The 24,174-nt window shown below is 42.2% G+C and overlaps 1 protein-coding gene across 1 annotated transcript; it reads left to right on the forward strand.

Annotated features, from left to right (window-relative positions):
* The first annotated feature begins 7,222 nt into the window (after window positions 1-7,222).
* On the forward strand, window positions 7,223-20,567 carry SRGN (serglycin). Its single transcript, XM_024561252.4, has 3 exons — window positions 7,223-7,379; window positions 17,171-17,318; window positions 20,051-20,567. The coding sequence occupies exons 1-3, from the start codon at window positions 7,304-7,306 to the stop codon at window positions 20,268-20,270; spliced, it is 444 nt and encodes a 147-aa protein (XP_024417020.2). The 5' UTR covers window positions 7,223-7,303; the 3' UTR covers window positions 20,271-20,567.
* The last annotated feature ends 3,607 nt before the right edge of the window (window positions 20,568-24,174 follow it).

Genomic DNA, 24,174 nt, shown 5'->3' on the forward strand with positions numbered 1-24,174 from the left:
CTAATGGGCAGGTCATTAACTAAAGGCAGAAGCTGTGAGGGGAGGGGCTGATACCAACATTCTGGGCACTGTGGGTACCTATTTTTCTAGGTGAATAAATATGAATCTGAAAACTACATGAGGAGTTTCTTAAAATAGGAATTTTCAGACTTGCCTGCTAGTCCATTCCCAGCAGCCCAGAAGGAGAGGCCACCTCTTTCCTTCTGGAGAAATGCCCTTTGATCCTATTCAAGGAGATTTCAGTTTGGCCTTTAAAGTAGGATGTGTCACCCTGAATGGTATGGCTCAGTGGGTTGGGTGTCTTCCCACAAACCTAAAAGTCACCAGCTCAATTCCTGGTCAGGGCACATGCCTGGGTTGCAGGGGCCAGATCGCCAGCTGGGAGCGTGTAGGAGGCTGCCCATCGATGTTTCTCTCCCTCTCTTTCTCCCTCCCTTCCTCTCTCTCTAAAAATAAATAAATAAAATCTTAAAAATGATAAAGTAGGATGTGCCTTGGAGAAGGCTGACTTCATTTTGAGGACAGGAATTTTCTCACTTTATCTCTTCCTCTTCTCCTTCTGTTGTTTTGGGGTGAATTTGCACATATTTCCTCCAATTCATTATTATGACTTTATTTGAAGGGAGTCTCATTCCCTAATTCCCAGGTCTTGGGGAGAGTGGAAGGGACCTCTTATACACCTATATGCTAGTAGTGTTATCACCTCACGGATACTCTAAAATGTGGAAAGAAATTCTATTCTTGTTTCATCAGTGATAAGATTGGACTATCTACTTAACACACAAATGTTCTTTCCCTCCAGTCTTCCTGACTGCTACTTTCCCCCCGATCTGTTCTATTCCCAGCTACATTGCCTTGAGGAAAACTGCTTTTCTCAGGCAGTTCCTAAATGCTGATCTCTGACCCAACTTCCTTAGTCTCTCTATGCCCAAAGGGAAGTTAGTCAAAGAATGCTCTCCATTAGTAGTGTTTTTTTAAGTTAAATCTTTTTGTCAACAATCAAAGTATTTTTATTGAGTTGTTTTTTCTTGATTACTAATGTATACAATTTTGTTCTGTACATTTGGCATAGTCTGGAAAGGATGAAGACAAAACAGTTGTTACCCTACTGTCTAGAAAACACCACTGCTAACTTGTGGGCAATCAACAGTTATGGCCCTGGCTGGGTAGCTCAGTTGTTTAGAGCATCGTCCCATTACACCAGGGCTGGGGATTCGATCCCCAGTCAGAGCACATACAAGAATCACCAATGAATGCATACATAAGTGGAACAACAAATTGATGTCTGTCTGTCTCTCAAATCAATGAATTAATTTATCTTATTTTATAGCAATCAGAAATATGCCTCTAGAATAATCTCGGTGTGAAGATAAGACTAGCACATGTGGCAGGCTGTCTCTTTGGAGCTCGCCCGCGCCTTCCTTCCCTCTCGGGCACGCATCTTTAGTTTTCTCACCTAAACCCTAAGGGTCTCCCAACCAAGGGGCAATGGGCAGTGGCAGCTGTCCTGGGCTTACCCCTGGAGCCTGTTTCCAACGCTCCTTCCTTCTGGCTTTTCAGTGAGCTAAAAGCAGCCCCTCCTTGGTTCACTTTTTTCCTCGAATGTTTATAGAGAGCCAAAGCAGAGCACCACCTAGGCTCTCTCCTGTTGCTTCTTCTACCCTAAGTCAGGGGTCCCCAACCTCTGGGCCTCTAAGGAACTGGGCCACACATAAGGAGGTGAGCTTGACTGTAATATGCTTGAATCATCCTGAAACCATCCCCGCCCCTGTCCATGGAAAAATTGTCTTCCACGAAACCAGTCTCTGGTGCCAAAAAGGTTGGGGACCGCTGCCCTAAGTCCTTCCTTTGTTTCACTCTTCCCAGCTTTCATGAGCATACTCTCAAAAAATTAAAATAAAAAGACTAGTACATGCAACAAAATAGAAGTGTTTGAGACAGCATTCATTCATTCCCTTGGGGGAATGTACAGAAACATACTAAACTAATCTAGAAGTTTAGTCCATTTGGGGATATCTTCACATAAAGGTCATCAAATGTAGACCGTGTTATCTCAGCCAGAAGAGCAGCCGGTTCTAGCAGTAGATACTGTCGTTTTGGATGGAGGATGGGCACTTCCTTTTATTCTCTGGGGCAGGGAGGGTTGGGTTAAAAGTTAAGGTTTCCCATGAGAAAACTCTTTACTATCTCAGTGTGGTACCTGTGACCAAATTGTTAAGCTTCTAAATGGCATTTCACTAAGGGATTCTGTACATTTTTCATGTTTGTGACCAAGACCATAAAAAAAGAGCCTAGAGTCTGACGAAGAATAAGAACCAACTAAAGTTAGCAACTTAACTGGTCAATGTGGTCAGCCTTGGAGGCTGGAAACCAATGAGCCCCTGCAGACCTGGTTGATGCTCTGTGGTTACAAAGCAAGGGGCAAGAACTTTTCTCTTCCTTAGTTGCCAATAACCTGAAGTGTAGTTGCAGATATATGAGTGGAATTTCAGTACGTGTTTTTGGAAGTAGGAGTGAGGCTGGGTTGTGCAGCCTGGGGAATATTATCACTGAGTTTGGGAACTTGGATAGTTTGCTTATCTGCAGAGGTGATGAACTGATGGATGGGTTATGGATGGGCTGGAATCAACAACCTAGTTAGTTCTGGGGACATTTGCGGGGCCAGGTAGCGCCAGGGGGTAAGGAATAAAATAAAAGCAGTACGAGGAGATAAGAAGGAACGCAGCGTGCTAGCAAGTGGTATGTGCCACTGTGCATCACCACAGCTAGAGTAGGGAAGGAGTAGTCGTCTCGGGATGGAAGGTGATGAAGGACCTGTCTTTGAAGTCTTCCCTTGCCACTCCCCAGCTGCCCACTTTTCCACAGTAAGCATTACTAACTTTTTTAATTTGAAACTATACACAGCATAGGAAATATGGTCAATAGTATTGTAACTACATAGGGTACCTGTCGGTTACTGGAAATACCAGGGGGAACACTTTGTAAAGTATATGATTATCTAACCACTGTGCTGTACATCTGAAATTAATACAAAATAATATTGAGTGTAAACCATAATTGAAAAAATTTTAAATATAATTTACTAAAGATATAAAAAATAATTTAGGGTAGTACTGATAGATAATATGTCTTGGGAGAAAGATAAGACTTAAGTCAAATACCGACTTCCTTTGGTGATTTATTTTCAAAGGGTGTGACTCTCCCCCACCTGCATGTCCACTCATGTTCTCTCATGTCTGAAATTTTCCTTAAGAGATTTGTTTCCGGTATTTTTGATCCCCGTGAAAATACTCCCAAAGAAGTGACACATGCCCCTGTCCCCAGTTATTTACATCAACAACACTGAGCATGCGGCCCTTCCATTGCAACTTTTGCTTTTTCAATGACCTATAATTTTGGAATTGGAATATCATATTCTACTAGACTTAAGGTAGCATTTGAGAAGTCTTTACATCTTTTTAAAAAAAATAATTTATTTTTGTGGCAGTTTTAGGCTTATCACAAAATTGAGCAGAAGGAACAGAGATTTCCTATATATCCTCTGCCCCTAAGAGGATATATGGGGGCAGAATTGTAGACCCAAACTGTGGCGGAGGAGCTCTTTTCCTCCCCCAGTCCCAACCCGAGATCAGAACAGTGAAATTCCTGAACTTTTATGTTCTCGGCCTCACCTGGGGAGGTTTCCAGACTTGGGCCGTGGAAACCTTCAATGAGAGGGGGATCCCACTCTTGGGAAACTGGATGTGTGGTTACAGTTATGAGAAGGGAGGAGCCAGGGAAGGAGCCACGGGCTCAGCTGGGGATGCTCAGGAGCCTGTGTCCTCTTCCATGGCACCCGTCCTGTGGGCACCCAACCACTAATACTCCGTGACGGAACTAAGAACACCAAATGTCAAGATGCTTTTCTGTCTTGGTCACAGTCTCCCCATCCACTGAAGGGGAGGAGGTAAGAATGGGAAACTCGGAGGTGATGAGACCCATGAATAAAGGAGTCACTTTTTGGAAAAAAATTTTTTTTTCCTAGCAAGGTCCATTTCACAGTTAGATGTTCTCTTATTTGTATGGACTTCAGATAAGATAAAGGTACCCTTTTAAAAGGCTGATGTTTAAAAAGTGTTTTACTATGGAAATTCTCAAACATATATTAAATAGGGAGACTAATATCATGAACCTCCATCTACCCATCGCTCAGCTCCAGCAATTAAATGTCCACTTTTATACCTCTCTTATCCCCCTTCCTCAAAGTGAATTATTCAAAAGTAAATCCCAGCCATTGTATCATTCCAAATAGAAATAGTTTGGCTTGAACCCCTAAAAAGTAAAATGACTGAAAGGAATAACTCTGATGATTTATAAATCTTAGTCTTCTTTTCTCATCGTTCCTCACATGTCATTGGGCTTTGAATTCAGTAACCTGAGTTCTAGACCTGGTTTTTCCTCTCACCAGCTGTGTGATCAGTGGCAAATCACGTACCTTTCTGGACTTGAATTTTCCCATCCGAGTGGGTGAAGTAGAGGATTTCTAAGGTCTCTTCCAATTGTAGAAATAAAAAAATTTTGCAAGCATCATCCTTTAAGCCTCCAGAGACGTATAGATTTGGTACAGGGTCTACTGCCGTTTGCTTTCTTGGTGCAGTGCCCAGTTCACAGTCAAGGCCTCCCCAGCCTGCACGTCCCAGGGGCTGCGCAGTGGCAGAATCTTTGCCGTGGAGCTTTGAAAAGCAAATGAGCCTTGGAGGCATTCCTCAGGGCAGTTTTGTGTGTGTGTCATTATCTCACAGCCTCAATTCATCATGACAAGTGTTCTGCTGAGTTGTGATGCTGGGAAGGTTCAAGTGTTCCAACCACATCCTTGTTTTAAATAGACCACCCTGTCTCAGCTGGTGTAGCTCAGTGGATTGAGTGCTGCCCTGTGACTTGAAAAGTCGCTGGTTCGATTCCCGGTCAGGGCACGTGCTGGGTTGCGGCCCAGGTCCCCAGTTGGGGTGTGTGAGGAACACTGATCAATGTACCTCTCACACATCATCCACGCCTGCTCCCTCTCTTTCTCCCTCCTTTCCTCTCCCTCGAAAAATAAAAAAGTAAGATCTTTTTCAAAAAAGGCCATCCTAAAGCCAATAGCTAGTAAAAAGTGACATTTACATGGTTTGGGGATGCAGGGGGTAAATTACTCTCTTACGCAAGGAACTGCTAGGTGTCCTGTTACAGTGTAACTACGAAGAAGTAAAAGCCATTTTACAGGCAAATCAACGGAGTGTAAAGTAGGGTACAGTTAAGTTGCCTGGTAAACAAAGGATTAAGTCCGGAATTAAATACATCTGGAAATTATGGAAAACATGTTTATTGTAGGGGCTAAGTTTTAGAGAAAGATAGGGGTCCTCTTTGGTTAACGGAGGGAACTTTGCACGAGAAGATGGTACCCAGCCCAGAAGAGCACTGCCAAGGTGTCCCCCACGGTGTGTGTCAGGGGCTTTCGTGGGCACTCTCCGCGGGTTCCCACAGCATCGTTAGAGCCAGGACTACGGGACGTGAGGTGCAGGTGGCCCAGCATGTCTAGCTGGGCAGTGAGGGCGACAAGCTCTGGACCGGGTTTCTGGCCACCGCTGGCATCTGTCCAGTTCCTCCACAGCTTGAAGAGAACCAGGGAAAGGAAACTGGAGGGAGGCTGTTTGAGAAAAAGAACTTGGTTGTCAGTGTACCAGCAGAAGAGCAAATGCTTGTAAGTTCTGCAAAAATATTTTTTTTAAATCACACCTCAAAGAAGGAAAAAAATGAAGTACCCGAATGGAAAAGGCCTCCAAAATCAACATTTCAAACACAAGTTTTAATCAGCTCTGACGTTTTGCAGGAAATTAATTGAAGTTATTGACAAGGATTATTGTTTTGGTGCCAGGGTTTTAAACCGGGGGGGTAAGATTAAAAGGGACCAAACTAGAGGGCTGTTCTTTGCAGCTTAAACCAATATTCCATAGTGGGCAGTTCACTGTGCCTGGGAGCTGGGGTTGGCTACTGCACTCAGAGGGTGCCTGGACACTCTTCCAGCTGCAGGAGGGTCAAATGCGCATTCTCAGTGACCCTGCGGACTTGCACTACCGCCCCTCAGCGATTAGATGCTGAGGCCTGTCCTTAGCAGGAAATGGCAAAGGAATCAGCAGGAAGCTGAAGCCAAGGGAAGGGAAACTCCTCCTTCCTGTCCGAGGACTGGCTGGAGTGAGGATGAGGTGGTGAGTGGGAGCTGCTGGCATGGGAAGGGAGCTTGAATGAATCTTAAATGGGAGTGAGGACAAAGCATGTGCCCCAGGGGCAAGAACTGGTGGTAGACTGTTGTGTTTATCTCTACCTGGTGTTCCTCTGTCCTGCTGAGGTCAGCATGCCCTCCCTGGGACCTGGGAAAATGCTTTTGCCTCATTTACAGGGGGACAGGGGGCAGTTGATTGTGTGTTTTCTGAGGTCCATTAGCCCAATGCAGACAGCCTCCCCTTATTTCTGATTTTCGGCTTATTCAAGGCCAGAGGGCCCAAACCTCAAGTTGAAAATTTTTACCAGGAGAAAAGAGGAAAGTATAAATGGCATCAAACCATAAGAAGTACTCAGGGTGAAGGAGCAGAGGAATGAAAAATCATTTTTGTTTTACCCGGTTCTTTGTAACAGAAAAGATTCTATTCTTGAGCTAGAGGGAGAGCCTGTGATTCAACAGGAGAAACTGAGTCCAAGGAGAAAAACTGATGATCTGGAATCTGACAACACTTTTCTCGTAGATTAGAAGTCAGCTTTGAAGATTCACTTCTTGAGCGTGGCTCAGGGAGGTATGCTACTCCTGAAGAGAAAGAACATTGAGCATATCTTATGTGGAAAGTATTCCGTGATGAAAAAGCATTACCTAGCTCCCTTATCTCATCAACAGTGCAGTGGACGCCAATGCTAGCAATTTCCTGTTTAGACTGTTACCTGAAGAAAGAAAAAACAAACGGTACTGAATGCTGATTCTACTGTTTCAGTGGGAAAAAATTTTCTGACAGGCAAATGGCAAACAACAAAGCTTTTGAAAACCCAGGCCTGGGGAGAGTAACGTAGTTTCATAATGGGTATGAATAGTTATTTTGCTGCTTTACTTTTTTTTAATCTCTCTGGGTTTTTTTTTTTTTTGTGGCTCTCTTTCTATTTGTTCAGGAAATTGTGACGTGTGTTCTGGGCAGGGTCTGAGGTTTTAGAACCCTTTCTAAAAGGAGCAGAGAACACCCTGCTACATTTCCTAATCGCGGGGCTGGTGTGCAGGCGGTAGAACTGAAGTGAGCTGGTCACGATGCTCGTGCTTCTCCCGTGCGGTCGGCTGGCTGTGGCTCTCGCCCTTATCCTGGTTTTGGATTCTTCAGTTCAAGGTAAGCCCCTGGACTCTGGTGCTCCTATAATCTTCTCTGTAGGCCTGGGGGCCACAAGAGTGATTATACTCACTCGAAGGTACAGATGGGTTACACTATGGGAAAGTAAAAGGAGGAGGATTGTGGTGACTGAACTTCTTCATGTGAGTTTGGTTAAGTTTGATTCCAGGAAAAATTAAACTCGCAAGCAGACGCATCCTTGTAAAGTCTTACAATGATTGAATGGCATTACTTGATTTTGGATGAAAATGTATGGTTTATACATTTTTAAAAGCTTGGAGAGGAATGACGACCTGTTGCTTGGAGGAGATGGCACCTGTGAGGTTTTGGAGCCTCTGCCTAGCCCCGAGTGTCTGCGTCTGTCCCAAGTTCTAATGTTACAGTGGTGTCATAATTATTGCAACACTGGGAAGTGCCAGTTTTAATCAGAGTAATTTTATTTTTAGTTTTTAAATGTAAAAGTGTGTTTATTCACAATTCTTGAGAAGTTATCATTCCTTCTGAAAATTCTTTATGAACACAATGCCAAAAATGACAATAGTAGCTTATGCCAAACCAACAATATACATCTAATGTATACAAACTTTAAAAAGCATAGTACAGGCATTGTGAATATAAATTACCTTTAAAATATTTCCCATGACGTAGCTACAACTTAAATTTTGTTAAGACAGGCATTAATAATAATATTATCCAAAATGTTTACATATTTAAAGTGTCATATTTATTTCTTTGAGATAAAAAGATGAAACTATAGATGTCACTACCTAAGCAGTTCAAATATTGAAAGGACCACATGATTATTTTTTTAAGTACAGCAAGAACTTTAAGTTACTGTTTCTATCTGGACCTTCCTATGTTACTGAGAACGTGCACTATCACTGTTACAAGAAAAAAAATTAAAAAAAAAAACTAAGGAAAAAATCAAAAGAGTTTGCTTACTGAAATCATACCAATCCTCAGCAAAATCAAGACAAGAAATTAGGGAGTATCTTTTAATTGATACCTAAACTTTAGAGAAAAGAAGCGTTCACTGCATATCACAAAAAGTAGTTATATGTATTGCTATACTTAGTTGTGCTCATTAATACACCTCGTATTTAGAGGCAAAAGAAAGCTTAATAAAAATCAAAAGATCCTCTCCCATCAGAAAGGATTTTATTTACTTTGAAATACCCATGTTACCTTTTTAGGTTTTCCTTTCTTGTTAAATTATTCACAGGGAATATATTCCATGTAAAATCTTTCTGAGACCAGTTATTGGAAAAATATAAAGTTAAAAAAAAAGTCACCTAGAAATTTAATGCATCAATTCACTTGGAATAAATATTCATTTATAGTACATGTAAAAGGAAGTAAAAAACCTGAAGTCTATTTATTTTCTTCAATGTTATAGTCAGAGTATATTTGATTGTGTATATTTTTCTTCTTTTTTAACTTGGTTCTTAGTGAAAATTCAATTATAGTTAGGCATAGTCTATGAAAATCTTCCCGGATTTTAAAGAGAGACCAAAGAATTTTAGTATTTGTGCCGCTGTTGCTCAGAGAAACATCACATTTGGCAATTTCTTGTTAGGTTTCTCTGTCATTTAAGGTTGTTTAATCAGACAGAAACAACCTAAAACTTTGAATAGCTAAGAAAACAAAAATGTTCAGTTTCTAAGAAATATACAGCGTCTGCTCTTTTGGTAAATAAGAGACCCTGTGTAAATAAGGCAGGAGGTCGTGGCCTGACTAATCGACGGGAGAATTTATATTAGAAAAACATGAAGTTTCCCTAAATCGTAAAGGAAATACTGAGTCACGGTGACACATATGTCCCAGATTTGTGTCTTTGAAGTAACTTCTAGTTGTTTGCCTTTTACTTCTTGCAGAAGTGAAATCGTGTAGATGATCTCAGATACGTTAATTATGTATTGGCACTTTATAACGTCGTATGTTCTTGTCGTGCACTTATTGAAGAACAGACAGCAAGTAATGTTGCTGGAACTTTCCCACTAATGTATTTATTTTTGAAAGTATAGAACATTGTTAACTGTAGGGAACAGGCTTTACTGGGATCTTTTAGGGAATATCTTCAGCTTGGTGAAATAATTCCATGTTCTTACAAGATCCAGAGCAGAGAAGCGCAGGTTTGTTGCTCAGACTAGAGCGGCCAGTGGTGCTGGGTCTGCCCCGGCCAGGAGTATGTAAGTCTTTACATCACCCAGGTTTCCCAGGAATGTCACAGTCCCCACTGAGATTCAACAGGTAGAGCTAGAGTTAAAACAGAACTGTTCCTGTGTAGTAGGTGTTCATCGGAACAGAGTGGAAAGAGAAAGGAACCCTTAGGAGATTGTATAACATACTAGCGTTCATGCCCGCACTGGTAGGTTTAGCTATTGGTTGGAAAAGAAACCAAAAACGAGAACATGGGTGGAGCGAAAAACTAGGGTGTTTCCGAAGAAGTGCACTTGGTGTTGGAATTGAGAGTTTGTGTCCACTTCCCAGTAAGAGGGGAACTGGAAGCCCACCCACACAGCGTGAGTGAGCGACAGCGGCTCCAGGCGGCGGTGCAGAGGGCCACACCACTGTGTCACTGTGCTGGCACATGGTGCCAGCTATGATTCAGCAGCATTCCTTCCCCACCGTGAAAGATTTTTACTTAGCCCATTGGTTTAACTGAACTGATCAAATTGACCAGGCTTTTGGCTTGCTTTTACTGAACAAATTCAAAACATCTTAGGTTACTGTGTTAGTTTGCTAGGGCTGCCATAACAAAGTACCCCAGATTAATGACTTAAGCAAAAGAAATTTATTTCCCCATAGTTCTGGAGGCTAGAAGTCCAAGATCAAGGTTAATTTCATTCCGAAACCTCTCTCCTTGGCTGCTGGCTGGCTGTCTTATCTCTGTATCTTTACATGGTCCTTCCTCTGTATATGTCTGCGTCCCAGTCACCTCGTCTTATAAGGACACCAACCACGCTGGATTAGGGCTCGTCCATATGACCTCATTTTACTTTAATCACCTCTTTTAAGGTCCTGCCTCCAAATACAGTCCCATTCTGAGGTACTGGGAGTTAGGACTTCAATATACAAATTGGGGGACACAACCCAGCGCACAGCTGTTCCCAGAAGTCAAACCCAGGTAAAGAGATGGTGTAAAACTGTCTGCCGAGCCAAAGCAACGGAAGCCTGGCCATGTGTGGGAGACCCTGGAGAGCAGAGGTGGCGAATCAATTTAAAGTAGAGCTCCAGGGGGCTGATCACTGATGAGGCCTATGAATCTAAGCTCTTTCATTGCCTCTCTTTTTTGAAGATGCCCATAAAGGGAGAAACTGGAAAACCCATGAGCAGGTGAGGTGAAGCGAGTCAGGGCCAGAGCACGTGTCCACTCCACACTGTCTCCTAGATCACAGTAATGATGTCGATTCTGCCCCTGTGTGCTGCCGTGTGGTTGTGGCGGGTTTTCACATCCACTCCCTGGGAAATGATCATCACATCCCCTGTGAGGAGGAATTAACACCGATGCAGAGAGCAGAAAACTGGATCACACACTCGTCATCTCATTTGCTCTTTACATCAAACTTCTGCAAATAATTTACGACACTTGCCAAAAGCCCATTACAACTAATTAATGGCAGAACTCATCTGACTTCAAGGTCAGCTAACTTTCTACTGCAATTTGGCCATCTTCGTGGTGAATTGGAGGTTTTCTTTATTGGAAACAAAAAACCTTGCTTTGACTAGAAATTGAAAGTAAACGCGATACTTTATGTAGCTTGTAAAACCATTCGGGGAGGGGCCCCTCTCCGTGTTTGGAGCTGACTGGTCAGTGGGGAGCAGCTTCAGCTTAGACAGTGAGGTCTGTTGGAATGCTGCCAACCGGAGAACCGAAAGGGTCTTTTCTCCCCTCCTCCCACGGCAGTTTCTGATTGGGCTTCTCTACCACACCTGAAGCAAGTCCCCATTAGAACAGGAAATTAGTAAATCTTGATGATGTCGGGGAAAACTGGTACTACAGTATAAAAAGATACAGAAAGCTTAGTGGGGTGAGCTCTTTGCTCTGGTAATGTTTTTTATAGAAAGGACTTTGGCAAAGCAGGGCTAGTGACAGAGAGAGAGGAGAGGGAAGAGGGGCAGTGGGCAATGAGGGGAAAGGATTCTAAATAAAAACCGTTCTTCGCCCCTGGAGTCCACAACAAAATCAACCAGCAGATCCAGTGGGGCCTTTTAGGAAGATAATCAATCTTTCTGTTCACGAGCATACTCCCTTTTATTTTTAAAATACGGTAATCATAAAATATTTCTCTTAAGCAAGATAGAGTCAAGAAACTCCCGCAGCATCAGAGGCTGGAGCTGTTGAGTTTTCACATCCTGCCAACACCCTTGAAGAGATAGGTCTGGAGCTGTGTGTCTGTCTGTGACCACGTTCTTTATTGTAAAGTAGATTTCCAAACATCAGTCCCAAATCAGATAAACTTTTGGAGTGGGGGGGTCACTTCCACCTTTAATTTCTTTATAAATTTTTGAACAGGTTTATTGAGATAGAGTTCACATACCATACAATTCGCCCACTTAAAGTGCCCCATTCAGTGGTTTTCAGTGTATTCACAGATGCACGCGGCCATCCCCATAGTTGATTTCAGGATATTTCATCACACCCCGCCCCCCCCCCCCCAAAGAAACCCCCTTTATAAATTTTAAAAGCTGAGATTCTGAACTCTGGGGAAAATTTGGTATTTTAGATTTTTAAAAATTAATTTATCAAAGTTTTATTTGTTATACCAGAGAAAAGATGTGGTCAGTCACCTGGGTTCTTCCTCATAAACTGTGAGATTTCCTTTTCTGTTGAACTTTCTATCTCTGCAAATAGTTCTTTGGCTTGATACCCAGTACATCAGCCACGCATGGAGAAGACGGCCTAGACCTGCTCTGTCCAAAATAATAGTCACCAGCCGCCTGTGACTACTGAGCTCTTCAAATGTGCATAATGCGGCCAGTCCAAATTAAGATGGGCTTTAAGTGCAAAACATTACACCAGATCTGAAGTCTTAATATGAAAAAAAAGTCAAAAATTCATTAATAATTTTATATTGATTATAACAATATTTAAATATTTGAATAACAATAACAACAAATAACAATAATTGAATATGGTGATTTAAATAAAATGTATTAAAATGAGTTTCACTTGTTTCTTTTCACTGTTTGAAATATGGCTGCTGTAACACAGAAAATTCCGTATGTGGTTTCGTCCTCTGTTTCTATTGGACAGCGTTGGTTTCAACCAGTGATTTTCAGCCTTTTTCATCTCTTGGCCCACATACACTAATTACTAAAATTCTGCAGCACACCAAAAAACATTTTGTGTCCATCTACAAAAAATAGGTATAATTTTGATTCATTCACACCAGATGGCTATTGTTGTGTTGCCTGTTGTCATTTTTTTAATTTAACAATCTGAGGGAAAAGAGGTCAGTGCCCTTACTAAAGTCAGGTGTTTCATGTTTTAAAATTCTTGCCTCACACCAGGGGAGAATAGCTGGTCTAGACAACATAAGGTGTGAATGTAGCGCCCTCTGCTGGAGACAATGTTGCTACTCTGTCACCTACAAGATTAGGCTTCTAAGTAGTAATTAGATTCCAAATTAGGCTGCTTCAGGAAAGAATCAAAGGAGAAAGAAAGAGCTAAAATGTATTAAATACCTACCATATGCAAAGGCTTGTGCTAGATGTTTCACAGATGTTTATCTTGCTTAAATAGGAACCCTTTGGGATACTATTTTTTACACTTGAAAGATGAAAAATTGAGAATCAGAGAGAGGCCTTAAATGGTAGAACAATAATTTAAATTCTGGTCTCTCTACAAGTTATTCTCTATCAGAGATAGGTCTTTGTTCTCCCAACCAGAGAAACTAGCTCTTAAAGAGTTCTGCCCATGGTCTATCCTAAAAACCTAGTATTTGTATCTCGTCATGGGGACAGGTCTACTACTGTCCCCATTTTATGGATGAGGCAATTGAGGTACAGAGAAGTTAAGTAAGTTGGTCAAGGCCACACAGCTGGTAAGGGGCAGACATTGTGATGCCTTCTTGCTACCTTATCCCCAGCCTCCAGGCGGAGACAGAGCTGACCCATTCTCAGTGACTGGCTATCTCTGACCAGACATGGTTTTCAGGACCTGTGATAGTGATTCCAAAGGCAGGGAGGGAGGGAGGGAGGGAAGGAGGAAGGAAGAAAGGAAGGGAGGGAGGAAGGAAGGAAGGAAGGAAGGAAGGAAGGAAGGAAGGAAAGACAATGGAGAATATTTATTTTTTTCTACATTAGAATCTTGCTTTTGTTTATATTTTTAAAGAAATATTGTTTACCATAGCAATTTAGAAAATAAGTGAGAAAAAATCACCAGTCTACCACTAGTTATTTTTGTATATTTTCTCCCATTTCCTTCCATATCTGTTTATGTAGCTACATGAACTATTATGCACGCAGAGTGGTATTCTGCTTTTTTTCACTCAATTTAAAACATAGATTTTCCTGTGATATTAGATAGTCTTTTTCCATAACCAACTCTTTTACCATTTGGTTAACATTCTCTCATGAATGTACCATAATTTATTTGAGTATTTTCCTTTGATTACTTAGTTATTTCCCTGTTTTGAATAATACTAAGGTGAACAGTTTCATGTATCTTTTATATTTTATCTATATATGTATTTCTCTATAGATACATATAAATATGTATCAAGTATATCTTAATGATACAATAACTTGTACTTATGAAATTAGAGATACTAGCTAGCAAAAAACTGAGGATAGAGATAGCAGAGAGTTAGGAGGAAAAGGGACATAATGAGGAAAGAGGACATTTTGAAAAAGTTAAGTGGTTCTGCGGTCTCTTAAGAACAAGTTGGTGGCCATCCCATTGAGATGTAATGTGAACTTGACTTCAGAAGTGGCCCCACTTTTCAACCTCTGATAGTTGCTCTTAGAAGAGAATGGAACACAACTTGTGCACACTCTCCTAGAAACAGACACCGAGGGGAAAGAAATATAAAACTCCCAAATCTATGAGCTCTGGAGAGTTGGATAATGAGATTAGTGGTAATTGTCTCTTTGGTTTGCTACATTTTTCAAAGTTGTCTATAATAAACATGTATTTTTTTTCTAATATATTATTTTTTAAAATTGCAACAAAAGTAGTCTAGATGTAAGGGATATCTAAGTAGGCTCCATTTCCAGGAGATTGTACTATAAAAGGTAGAGACCCTTCTTGACTAGTCCCTGAGTTACAACAAAGTCACAAAACCCTTTGACAAGTTGCTGTGTGAGTCCATTTATATAAAATTCTAGAAAGTACAAACTAATGTACAGTGACAAAGTGGATTAATGGTTGTGGAGTGGTGAGCTGGAATCATGAGGGCGAGGGAGAAGGGCAGGAATACAAAGGGCCTAAGGAAACTTTGGGGTGTGCTGGCTATGCCCGTACCCAACTGTAGTCATGGCCCCACGGGAGTGCACACAGAGGAGGTCAGTCTGGGAAAAGTCCAGCCATTGTTAATATGAGAACAGTTTACATGACAACAGTGTAACCTGGCAGCCAAGGAGAGTGGACTGGAATGCGCATGCTTGAACAATGACAACCTCACTGTACTAGTCAGTGGGGGTGGTAGACACCACATTGAGTGAGCATGTGTTCTGTGTGGCCATCACATTCAAAATGACTGAGTGAGTAGAGCAAGGAATCTGCATCAAATTTTGCATTAAGCTTGAACATTCCTCCATGGAAACTATTTGGATGATTCAGAAGGCCGCAGCTATGGGCAACTGGGGACTGGCCGCTTCATCACGACAACACACCCACTCACGCATCATGTCTCATGTAGAGTTTTTATGGTGAAACATCAAATCACCCAGGTGACTCAGTCCCCCTACAGCCCAGATTTGGTGCCCTGAGACTTCTGGCTTTTCCCAAAACTAAAATTACCATTGAAAGGGAAGAGATTTCAGACCAGTGACGAGATTCAGGAAAATGTGATGGGGCAGCTGGTGGCAATTGGGGGAAGTGTATGAGGTCCTAAGATGCCTACTTTGAAGGGGACTGAGGTGTCATTGCTATATCTACAATGTTTCTTGTATCTTCTGCAATATCTCTTTTTCGTATCACGTGGCTGGATTCTTCAAACAGACCTTGTATGTCAAAACATTATATTGTACACTTTAAGTATATTCAGCTAATTGAATGTCAGTCCCACCTTAATGAAGCTGTTATAAAATTAAAAGAAAAAACAATTTTGAATAGGCGATACATACACATGGCTCAAAAATCAAAAGGTTCATAAGGAGATGCAATGAAAAGCCAGTGTCCTTCCGGCCACCAATCCCCTCCACAAAGGCCATCAGTTTGCGGTGCATCTTTTCAGAGGTGTTCCATGCGTGTAAACATTTCTGTAAATGTGTTCTTAAAAACACAAATGCACATACGTGATAATAGACAATGCATAGTGTTTCTTACTTTTTTTTCTTAATAATGTGCCTTGGAGATCATTGCATGGTGGTACCCAGAGAGCCGCTTCATTCTTTTTATAACTGTATAGTATTGTAGGCTGTGCCTTAATTTATTCAACATTTAATTTTCTAACCTCTTGCTATTGTAAAAATGCTGCAGTGATTGTCTACAGCACTGTCTTTTTTTTTTTCTTGAATAATCGTTATTGTTTGCATTTCGATCTGTACAGGACAGCAGTGTGCTGGCCTTTAAAACCACCTTTCCTGCTTTTTAAGAATTTTATGTCAACTATAATTAGAAAAAGAATTTTAGACGTGCTCCTTCTTGCTAGGTGATTATTAGTTGCACCTATGTGAATAAAGTGTGTGCTTGGGGTGGGGAAGGGTGGAGTATTCTTACCGTCATCCTTGTTAAACTGAGCAATGAAGAGTACAATTAGGGATCTCCTATTTAATCTCAAAACACCAGATTTGGAGCCTTTTGCACAGAAATGAAACTCAAATGAAGCTATGATAGACAAGGGTAGGACAACCTGTCTGTCCCTCTGTGAAGAGGAGCCTTGTTCTTTTGAAATCTCTGGCTAGATAGGAGGGCAAAAAAAAAAAAAAAAAAAAAGGCCAAGTTTTTGTCTACTTTTCATTCTTAAAAACAGTATGTTGCCCTAAAGAACTAGGGCTCTGTAATATGTCAGGTACATTCACTATATTCCCTAACCTTTCTGAACATGAGTTGACTCATCTCTATGAGAACAGACACGTTTGGGGGTCAGATACAGGTTTGAATCCCAGGCCTTCTACTTAGCACCTGTGTGGCCTCAGTTCTCCTTTGTGCCAATGGAGATAATGGTGCAAACGTAATAATCGTTAGTATTACCAAGTGTTTACGGTGTGCCTGGCACTATGTTAAGGTCTTTACCTGCATTTCTCATTTAATTTTTGTGACCAGCTTATGAAAAAGAGACACTATTAGTCTCTTCCTTTTGCAGGGAGGGCTCAGGGAAGTGAGAGGTTCACAGGTCATCAGTGGCAGATCTGGGGCTTCCTTCCAGGCAGCTGGTCTCCAAAGCCTGTTCCAACCGTCAGCTCTGGGCTGCTTTGTAAGGGAGTCGTGAGAAGGACAAACGATATATATAAAAGGCTGATGATACACTGGGTGCTCCGTTGTGTTCATGGTCATAAAACCTGTCCACACCTTACCTTCTACCAAGTTTAGAATCTATTTGATTAAACATTTCTTAGGGACAGAGAGATTAGAAGCTCTGTAAGAGATGCTTATTAACCATGTGGGTTGCTTGTTTGGGCAGGTTTACCTGTGCAGAGCGCTACGTACCAGTGGGTCCGCTGCAATCCCGACAGTAATTCTGCAAACTGCATCGATGAAAAGGGCCCAGTGTTCAACTTACCTCCGGGTGAATCCAACAGAATCCCTCCTCCGAGGACTGACCCTTTCTCGTAAGTGGACTCGCTCTCTTCTGCTTTCACCAGTCTCTGTTGGGGTCTTGGCCTGGAGGCGGGAGGGGTGTCTTCCGGCTCTGGCTTTGACGGTTTGGTTTTCACTGCAGGAGGCACCGTAAAACTGTGCTGTACTTGCCGGTGGATGAGGCGTGTAGGAATACACAGTTTGGGTTTTCTTTTGCAAAGTCTCTTTATCATGGCAGAGACGAAAATTGAGTGAAGGATTTGTGAAAATTGGTGAAAACATTTTTCATCAATAGGTATTAAAATGATTGAACATTATTTTATTTGTGCTAACTGAGCACAGTAAATACTAAAATCTAGTAAAAGTCCACCAATCTAATGGACACACAGAATGTGGCATATCCCTAAGGCGTAATATTATTGAATCACAAGAAGGGACGAAGTACTGGTACATGTAACAGTACAACCTGGGTGAATCCTGAAAACACTATACAAAGTGAAAGAAACCAGACACAAAAAGCCACATATTATGGATTCTATTTATAGGAAATGTCCAGAATACAAAGATCCACAGAGGCAGAAAATAGATTAGTGGTTGCCAGGGGCCAGGGGGAAGGGAGGGATAAAGAACAGTTCAAAAATTGCTAATAGGTATTGGATTCTTGAGGGGGTGATAAAAATGTTCTGGAATTAGGTTGAGGTGATTTAAAAAAAAAAGATTAGGGAAAGGAAGAATAAATGGCTATGACTTACAAAACCAAAACCAAACCTCTTCTTGATCAAATAAAACCTGCTTTACATTTGCAAATGAGGTTCAGTAGGAACTCATAAGTAACAAAAAAGTGAATTGCATTAGAAGCCATTATTTCAATGAATATCTAAATTACATAACACACAGCAAAAATGAATTATTAAAAGGATTATCATAAAAGTTTTAATCCTTAGATTTAAACCTAGAAAATTACTCTTCCCAAAGCCATCTAAATCATCTCGCCCAAACCCGGTGAGTCCATCAGGACCTTGGAGAGCCTGGTGACCGTCCTCATCACTGAGTTCACTGCAGAAGAGATTCCGTCATCACCACCCTCAGAATGAAGCTCTGCAGTCCTGCCCCTGCATTTTCACTCTGAGTGCCTGGTTGGACTCTAACTGTGGCAGCTTCTGAGGCCACTCCTCCTGTGCTGGGTGCACTGTGCCCACACATCTGCTCCAGGACCTCAATTCTGCAGTTACCCCTCTGAACCTGGCACCTGCCTCCCCTCAGTGTGCAGACATTTGCTCGGACCTCCTACATTCAGATAAAATCCCTTCCTTGACTCGCATCCTCTCGCACTCTTGCCCTATTCTCTGCTCCTCGTCCCAGTAGCTCTTCCTGAGGGTAGCCTGTGCTTGCTGTCTTCCCCTCCTCTCCTTAACCCCTCCTGCTTGGACTTCCTACCTTACGCCCAGTGGGCTGGTTAAGATAACAGTGGCTCCTGATAGTGCCACGGGTTACTCTCTGTTTAGCTTACTTGACTTCTTAAATGCCTCCAAAAACAAGTGGATCACCTGTCCTTTGAAATGCTTTCTTTGAGCTTGTGTGGTCCCACCTTATCTTGGGTTTACTTCTATGTCCCTGGCTGTTCTTTCTCATCTGCTCAATATTTAATATGCTGGTGTGGCCCTGGCTCTGTCCTGGGCCTCTTCTCTATCTGCATGCTTTCTTTGGTGACCTCATCCTGTTCCATGGCTCTTAATATTGTGTGCGTGTTGTGTGAATAACCACCAAAGCTGTGTTTCCAGCTCTGATCCCTTTTCCCTGATCCCACAGTCTAAACTAGCCCCCTGGTCACCCTCTATTGCATTACTGTATTTTATTTTTCTACAAAGCATTTAGCACGACCTAATGTTTTTCTGGTTTATTCACTTTTAGTTGTCTGTCTTCCCCACTAAGTTATAAACTTCTTGAACAGGGATCTCATCTGTTGGTCCTCATTCTATTCCAGGTACTGAGAATGGAGATCAGATATTCAGTAAAGATTTATTGAATGCATGCAGGAATCAAACTCTAATCTGTTGCCTGGCCTGTGGTTTATTATGTTCATGGAGGAAAACACCCGTAGGCTCTGAAACTCAATGTTTGTCTCTGAACCGCGTTGCCTTCTTCTGCCACTGAGGGGGGCACCGTTGCTCCGAACTTTTGATCTGAGTGAACTTTTAACCACCACACAAGACCCAGCTGAAGGAATGCACTTATTTTTTGAGAGGAAATTGAATGTTAATATACTGGCAAATATAATGCTTAGCTTGTTCCAACAAATTTCTTACAGTGGGCTTTGTTGAAGCACTGTGAATTATTAGAAGTTTTGTGGAAATTTTAAATTAGGAAAGGATGACATCAATCTAGGTTGACTTGTTTGTTCTTTCTCTAGTGGAAGAAAATGGAAAAAAAGAGTCTTTTTATTTTGAATAAAGGATCCCTTAAGTAAATTCCAAATATAGGGTTGCTATGCTAGTGATAAGAAAATTAGCATTGTTTATATGAATTTGCAATGGATAGATGTGGAATGGACAAATGTGGTGGGTTGTATAAAATATGCATAAGCAAAGGTGAAAAGGTCCGACTTATTTTTTTGTTTCAAAGCATTGAATAGCTGGGAAATTTTAAACTTTTAATTTGATTAACTGGACAGCTGCGTTTATTTTATTAACCGTAAAGCATGTATTCAGTTATCTTCCTTATATCTCCGATTTCACTGTGTTTTTTCATTTTTCTCTCACTGCAGAATGGCAAGACCCCAGAAGCTGAATGACGTCTTCCCTCTCTCTGAGGACTACTCCGGCTCTGGCTCTGGCTCCGGCTCTGGAAGTGACTTCCTGATCGGAATGGAACATGAATACCAACCAATAGATACAAATGATGCTTTTTATGACGACTTTAAGCCTGTGTCCTCAGACAACCCGGACTTGGGTCAGAATGGACTAGAAGAGAATTTTATTATGTAAGAGAGAGGGCTCCCGCCCTGACACTGAGCAGTGCATCTGGCAAATTTTGTGTACTATACCAACATGAGTAATTTGGGGACAGAAAGTTTTATAGAAATTTTAAAACACCTGATTTATTTACTTTTATTGTCTGTCTGAAAAAGAAGTTTAAGTTTTATCACCTTTTCTTCCTCCTGGGTTATTAAAGCCTCCTTTATCTATACTGTTTTCCTTGCATTTCCTTATATCATCTTCAGCCAACATCACTGTAAAATTAACTAGATTCCAAACGTGTATAAAATTGCTTTAAAGACTCAATTGTACTGTTTTTCTTTTTTTAAAAATCAGTTTGAGAAGCAAATTGACAGGCAGTATTTCATACCTAAGTCTTCAGGAACCTGACTCCGATTGTGGATTGTAGATATGCCCTGTTTTTAACTAAAAACAACAACAGGGAAAACACACAGTGAACTTACAGAGTGGGCATTTGACATTCGTACAGCGGGAAGCGCACAGCTGCAGCGTTACACTGGGGGCGTTTGCAGAGCGGCCGGACGCAGGTTGGTCAGAAGTCCGACTGCTGCTCCAACGCCAAACTCAGGCCCGATTTACAGCGCGGTTGTTCTCTCAGTACCTCGCCCCGCTTTACCTTCCTCCTGGATATCTGTGTGTTTTCAAATGTTATTTTATTAAAGCATAAGTATAATCAAAGGGCTAAGCTGTCTGGATTTTTTTGTTCTAAATGCAGGATAATAATTTTTGTGCAAACATTTTATTAACGAAATGAAAGTCATTAACAAAAGATCTAAATTTTGCTATAGTGAGATCAAACTTTGTACCTAGAATCAAATCCTATTAGCCAGTAGATGAAGAAAACAGTCATACTGTATAGCAAGAGGGTTATTCTTGCCCATGCACTTCCTCTTCTTGAGGGCGATTCCCACTTCCGTTCCCCCTCGTCCAGTGAAGCCTGTTGCTTTCATTGCCATGGCCCCTGTTCTGCTCTGTCCATATCTATTCAGAACTGAGGACTCACCTTAATCCTTGCTAAAGAGAGCCCCGCGTCCAAGGCCACACCTTCTCTTAGGGCAGCCTGCACTCAGTGACTGGTTACTGTAGGCGTGTGAATGTGAGGCTCCTCCCCCGAATTTGGGGGCGAAATGGAAGGGCTACCACAGATTCCGAGCTCCCCGAGGGGTCTGCTGAGGCTTTGTTGGCACTGCTTTGCGGCTCAATTTCTTTCTTACTCTTGTTTCCTTCCGTTCCCCTCACAGCTCTGCTCCCTTAGAAACTTTCTGCCCTCTAGTTTTTGTCAAGAATTTGCTGCATGGAGAATCCAACCTGCGACAATTGGTACCAGGACAGGTAGAAGGCAGGTGATAAAATGGGATTTGGGAGCTAAATCACCTGCTGCCTGGCTGTCAGTGAGAACCCCGCTCTGGCCCTAGACGCAGCACAGGCACAAAATAGCATTGCAGTTGTTAAAACTTTCACTGAGGATGAACTGGGATGGTGTACCAGTGGAAGGAAGTGAACCAGGGTGTGATGTATCAGGCATTTGAGAAATACGGGAATGTAGGAATTATAAAGACAATGGCATTAGATAGCTATTGCTGGAGGCAATTAATGCTTTTAAAAGAGACAATGAGCTCTGGCTGGTGTGGCTCAGTGGATTGAGTGCCAACCTGTGAACCAAAGACTCATGGGTACGATTCCCAGTCAGGGCACATGCCTGGGTTGTGGGCGATGCCCCAGTGGGCAAGAGGCAACCACACATTGATGTCTCTCTCCCTCTCTTCCTCCCTCCTTTCCCCTCTCTCTAAAAATTAATTAATTAATTAAAAAATAAAATAAAAGAGACAATGAAAGGCCAAGGATGATTAATTAAAGGCTAAATGGGAAAACTAGTGGACCTCCTTGGCAGCATATTAAGAAACTCTTCTTCAGTGGAAGGACAGAGAAAGCCGAGGACCAGGTCCAGGATGTAACCATAAGAATATCAGAATTCAAAAGTGTTTAATTGTCAACCTAGTCAAGTTGATTATGCAAGGTCAGGGCCCAGATTGGAAAAAAAAAAAAAAGGGGCCCTGAGAGATAAGGACATCTGGGTTGATACATTCAGATTTTAAATTCCCGGACTTCCTGAAACCCTCTGACTCGATAGAGGACCACTCTTTAAGAACTAATGACTTCCTCTAGCTTGAAGGTGATTAAGAGGCTTCTGCCCTTCAAGACTGCGTGCACAATCCCTCCAGGTCTGTCCACACCTTCCCTCCTGGCCACTAGATCAATAACTAAAGTTAAAAAAAACCAACAGGAAAGTGTGGGACCTGCTAAAGAGGAAAGGTAACATACTCTGAAGGTTCTGCAGGACCTGTCATGTACCTCAGAAGCAACAAGAGTGTCTCGCGACTTAAATCTAAGAGTGCTAGGTCACGGGAAGGAGATAAAACAGGAAGTTGGGTAAGGGCGTGTTTACCAGTATTACTGGACTAAAGGTGTTTGTTTGCCAGCACGCATCAAAGCCCAATAAGACACACACAAGAGCTTGCAGCAAAGAACGTAAGGGTTTATTAGTTGAGGAAGTAGCCCACATCCGGAGTCGCAGGTGAGTTAATGCTCCAAGACGTGGCTCCCTGATAGCTCCTAGGGGATGGGTTAGATAGGCGAAAATCATTAATTATGGTGACCAGTGTTGTGGGCAGGGTCGCGGTGTCTACTGATTGGTTGGCACTGGGCTATGAGGTAGTTGATCATTGCATCTGGTCCTGATATCAGCCATGGTATCATCGCTTCATCTGGTTTCGCTGCTTTTCTGAGTCTGGAGCTGAAATACAACTGGTACCTAGACGTTATCTTTAGTTTGATTGAAATGCTGTCTCTGGTCAATGGACCTGAGGCTTTGTTCCTAAGATTATTTGATGCCACCAGGGGCTTGCTGTCCCGAGGGCTTAATGATTAAGAGAGTGGACGTGCATGGGAGAAGGAAGCAGGTGAGTCAGGGTGCTGAATGAGGCACCGAATCAACAGGGAAGGAAGGAGAAAAGGCCACATTAGAGAAATAAAGTTTCTGCATGGATACACCATATGGAAGAACTCTTTTGGCATACAGGTTTTAGCACCCAGGCAAGAACCCTGGGAGAAGGTGTTGACATGCTGCTAGAATGGCTCTTAGAAGTTCGGAGAGAGTAACAGCCCCTCTTAAGTAAAGCAGAAATGCTGGAACTGCCGTGGAAGGAAGTGGAAGAAAGGGTCAAAGGTTTATGGAAGTGAGCATGCTGGAATGAACATACTGGGTAAGCCTTGAAACCCCTTGAGGTGACTTTGTTCTGTAGGAAGGCCAAACAATGAAGGATATGCTGGTGAGAGAGACGGCATTTCTGAACTACCAGTGGTGACCCTACTCTGCAGGCAGGCTTGATGATAGAGATGTCACAGAACTGGATTTACTCATGGGAACGATAAGTCCCCAAAATAATAGAGGCCAAGTAGTATCCTCAGCCATCTGAAGCCAGGCGGTACCACGATCGTAATGAGCACCACGGTTAGAATGAAATCCAGGAGAGCCCGATGGGCAAAGAGTTATGGAGAGGGCCTCTCTGGAGGTAAAATAGTTGGTAAGAGTTCTGCATCAGATTACAATGTGTGTTGGAGAACGTGGGGAACCCCACCCCAACCAGCCAGTCTCCATCGGCAGCTGGGTGGCTTATAATTTGACTCAGTTCTGAACTGCCTACCTCCAGATAGCACAGATTCCACAGGTTAAGGGCTCAGTCCCATAGCCTGCTCTCCACTTCCGATGCCAATCACAATGGTCATTTTTCCAGTCCCCACGTTATAGTTAGGGTGGACGTACTTGGCAGTTGGCATAACTTCCACATTGCTTTCTTGACCTGTGAGAGAGGAGCTGCTGTGATGAGGAAGA

The sequence above is a fragment of the Desmodus rotundus genome, chromosome 4, assembly GCF_022682495.2.
Source record: "Desmodus rotundus isolate HL8 chromosome 4, HLdesRot8A.1, whole genome shotgun sequence".
Classification (NCBI taxonomy): domain Eukaryota; kingdom Metazoa; phylum Chordata; class Mammalia; order Chiroptera; family Phyllostomidae; genus Desmodus; species Desmodus rotundus.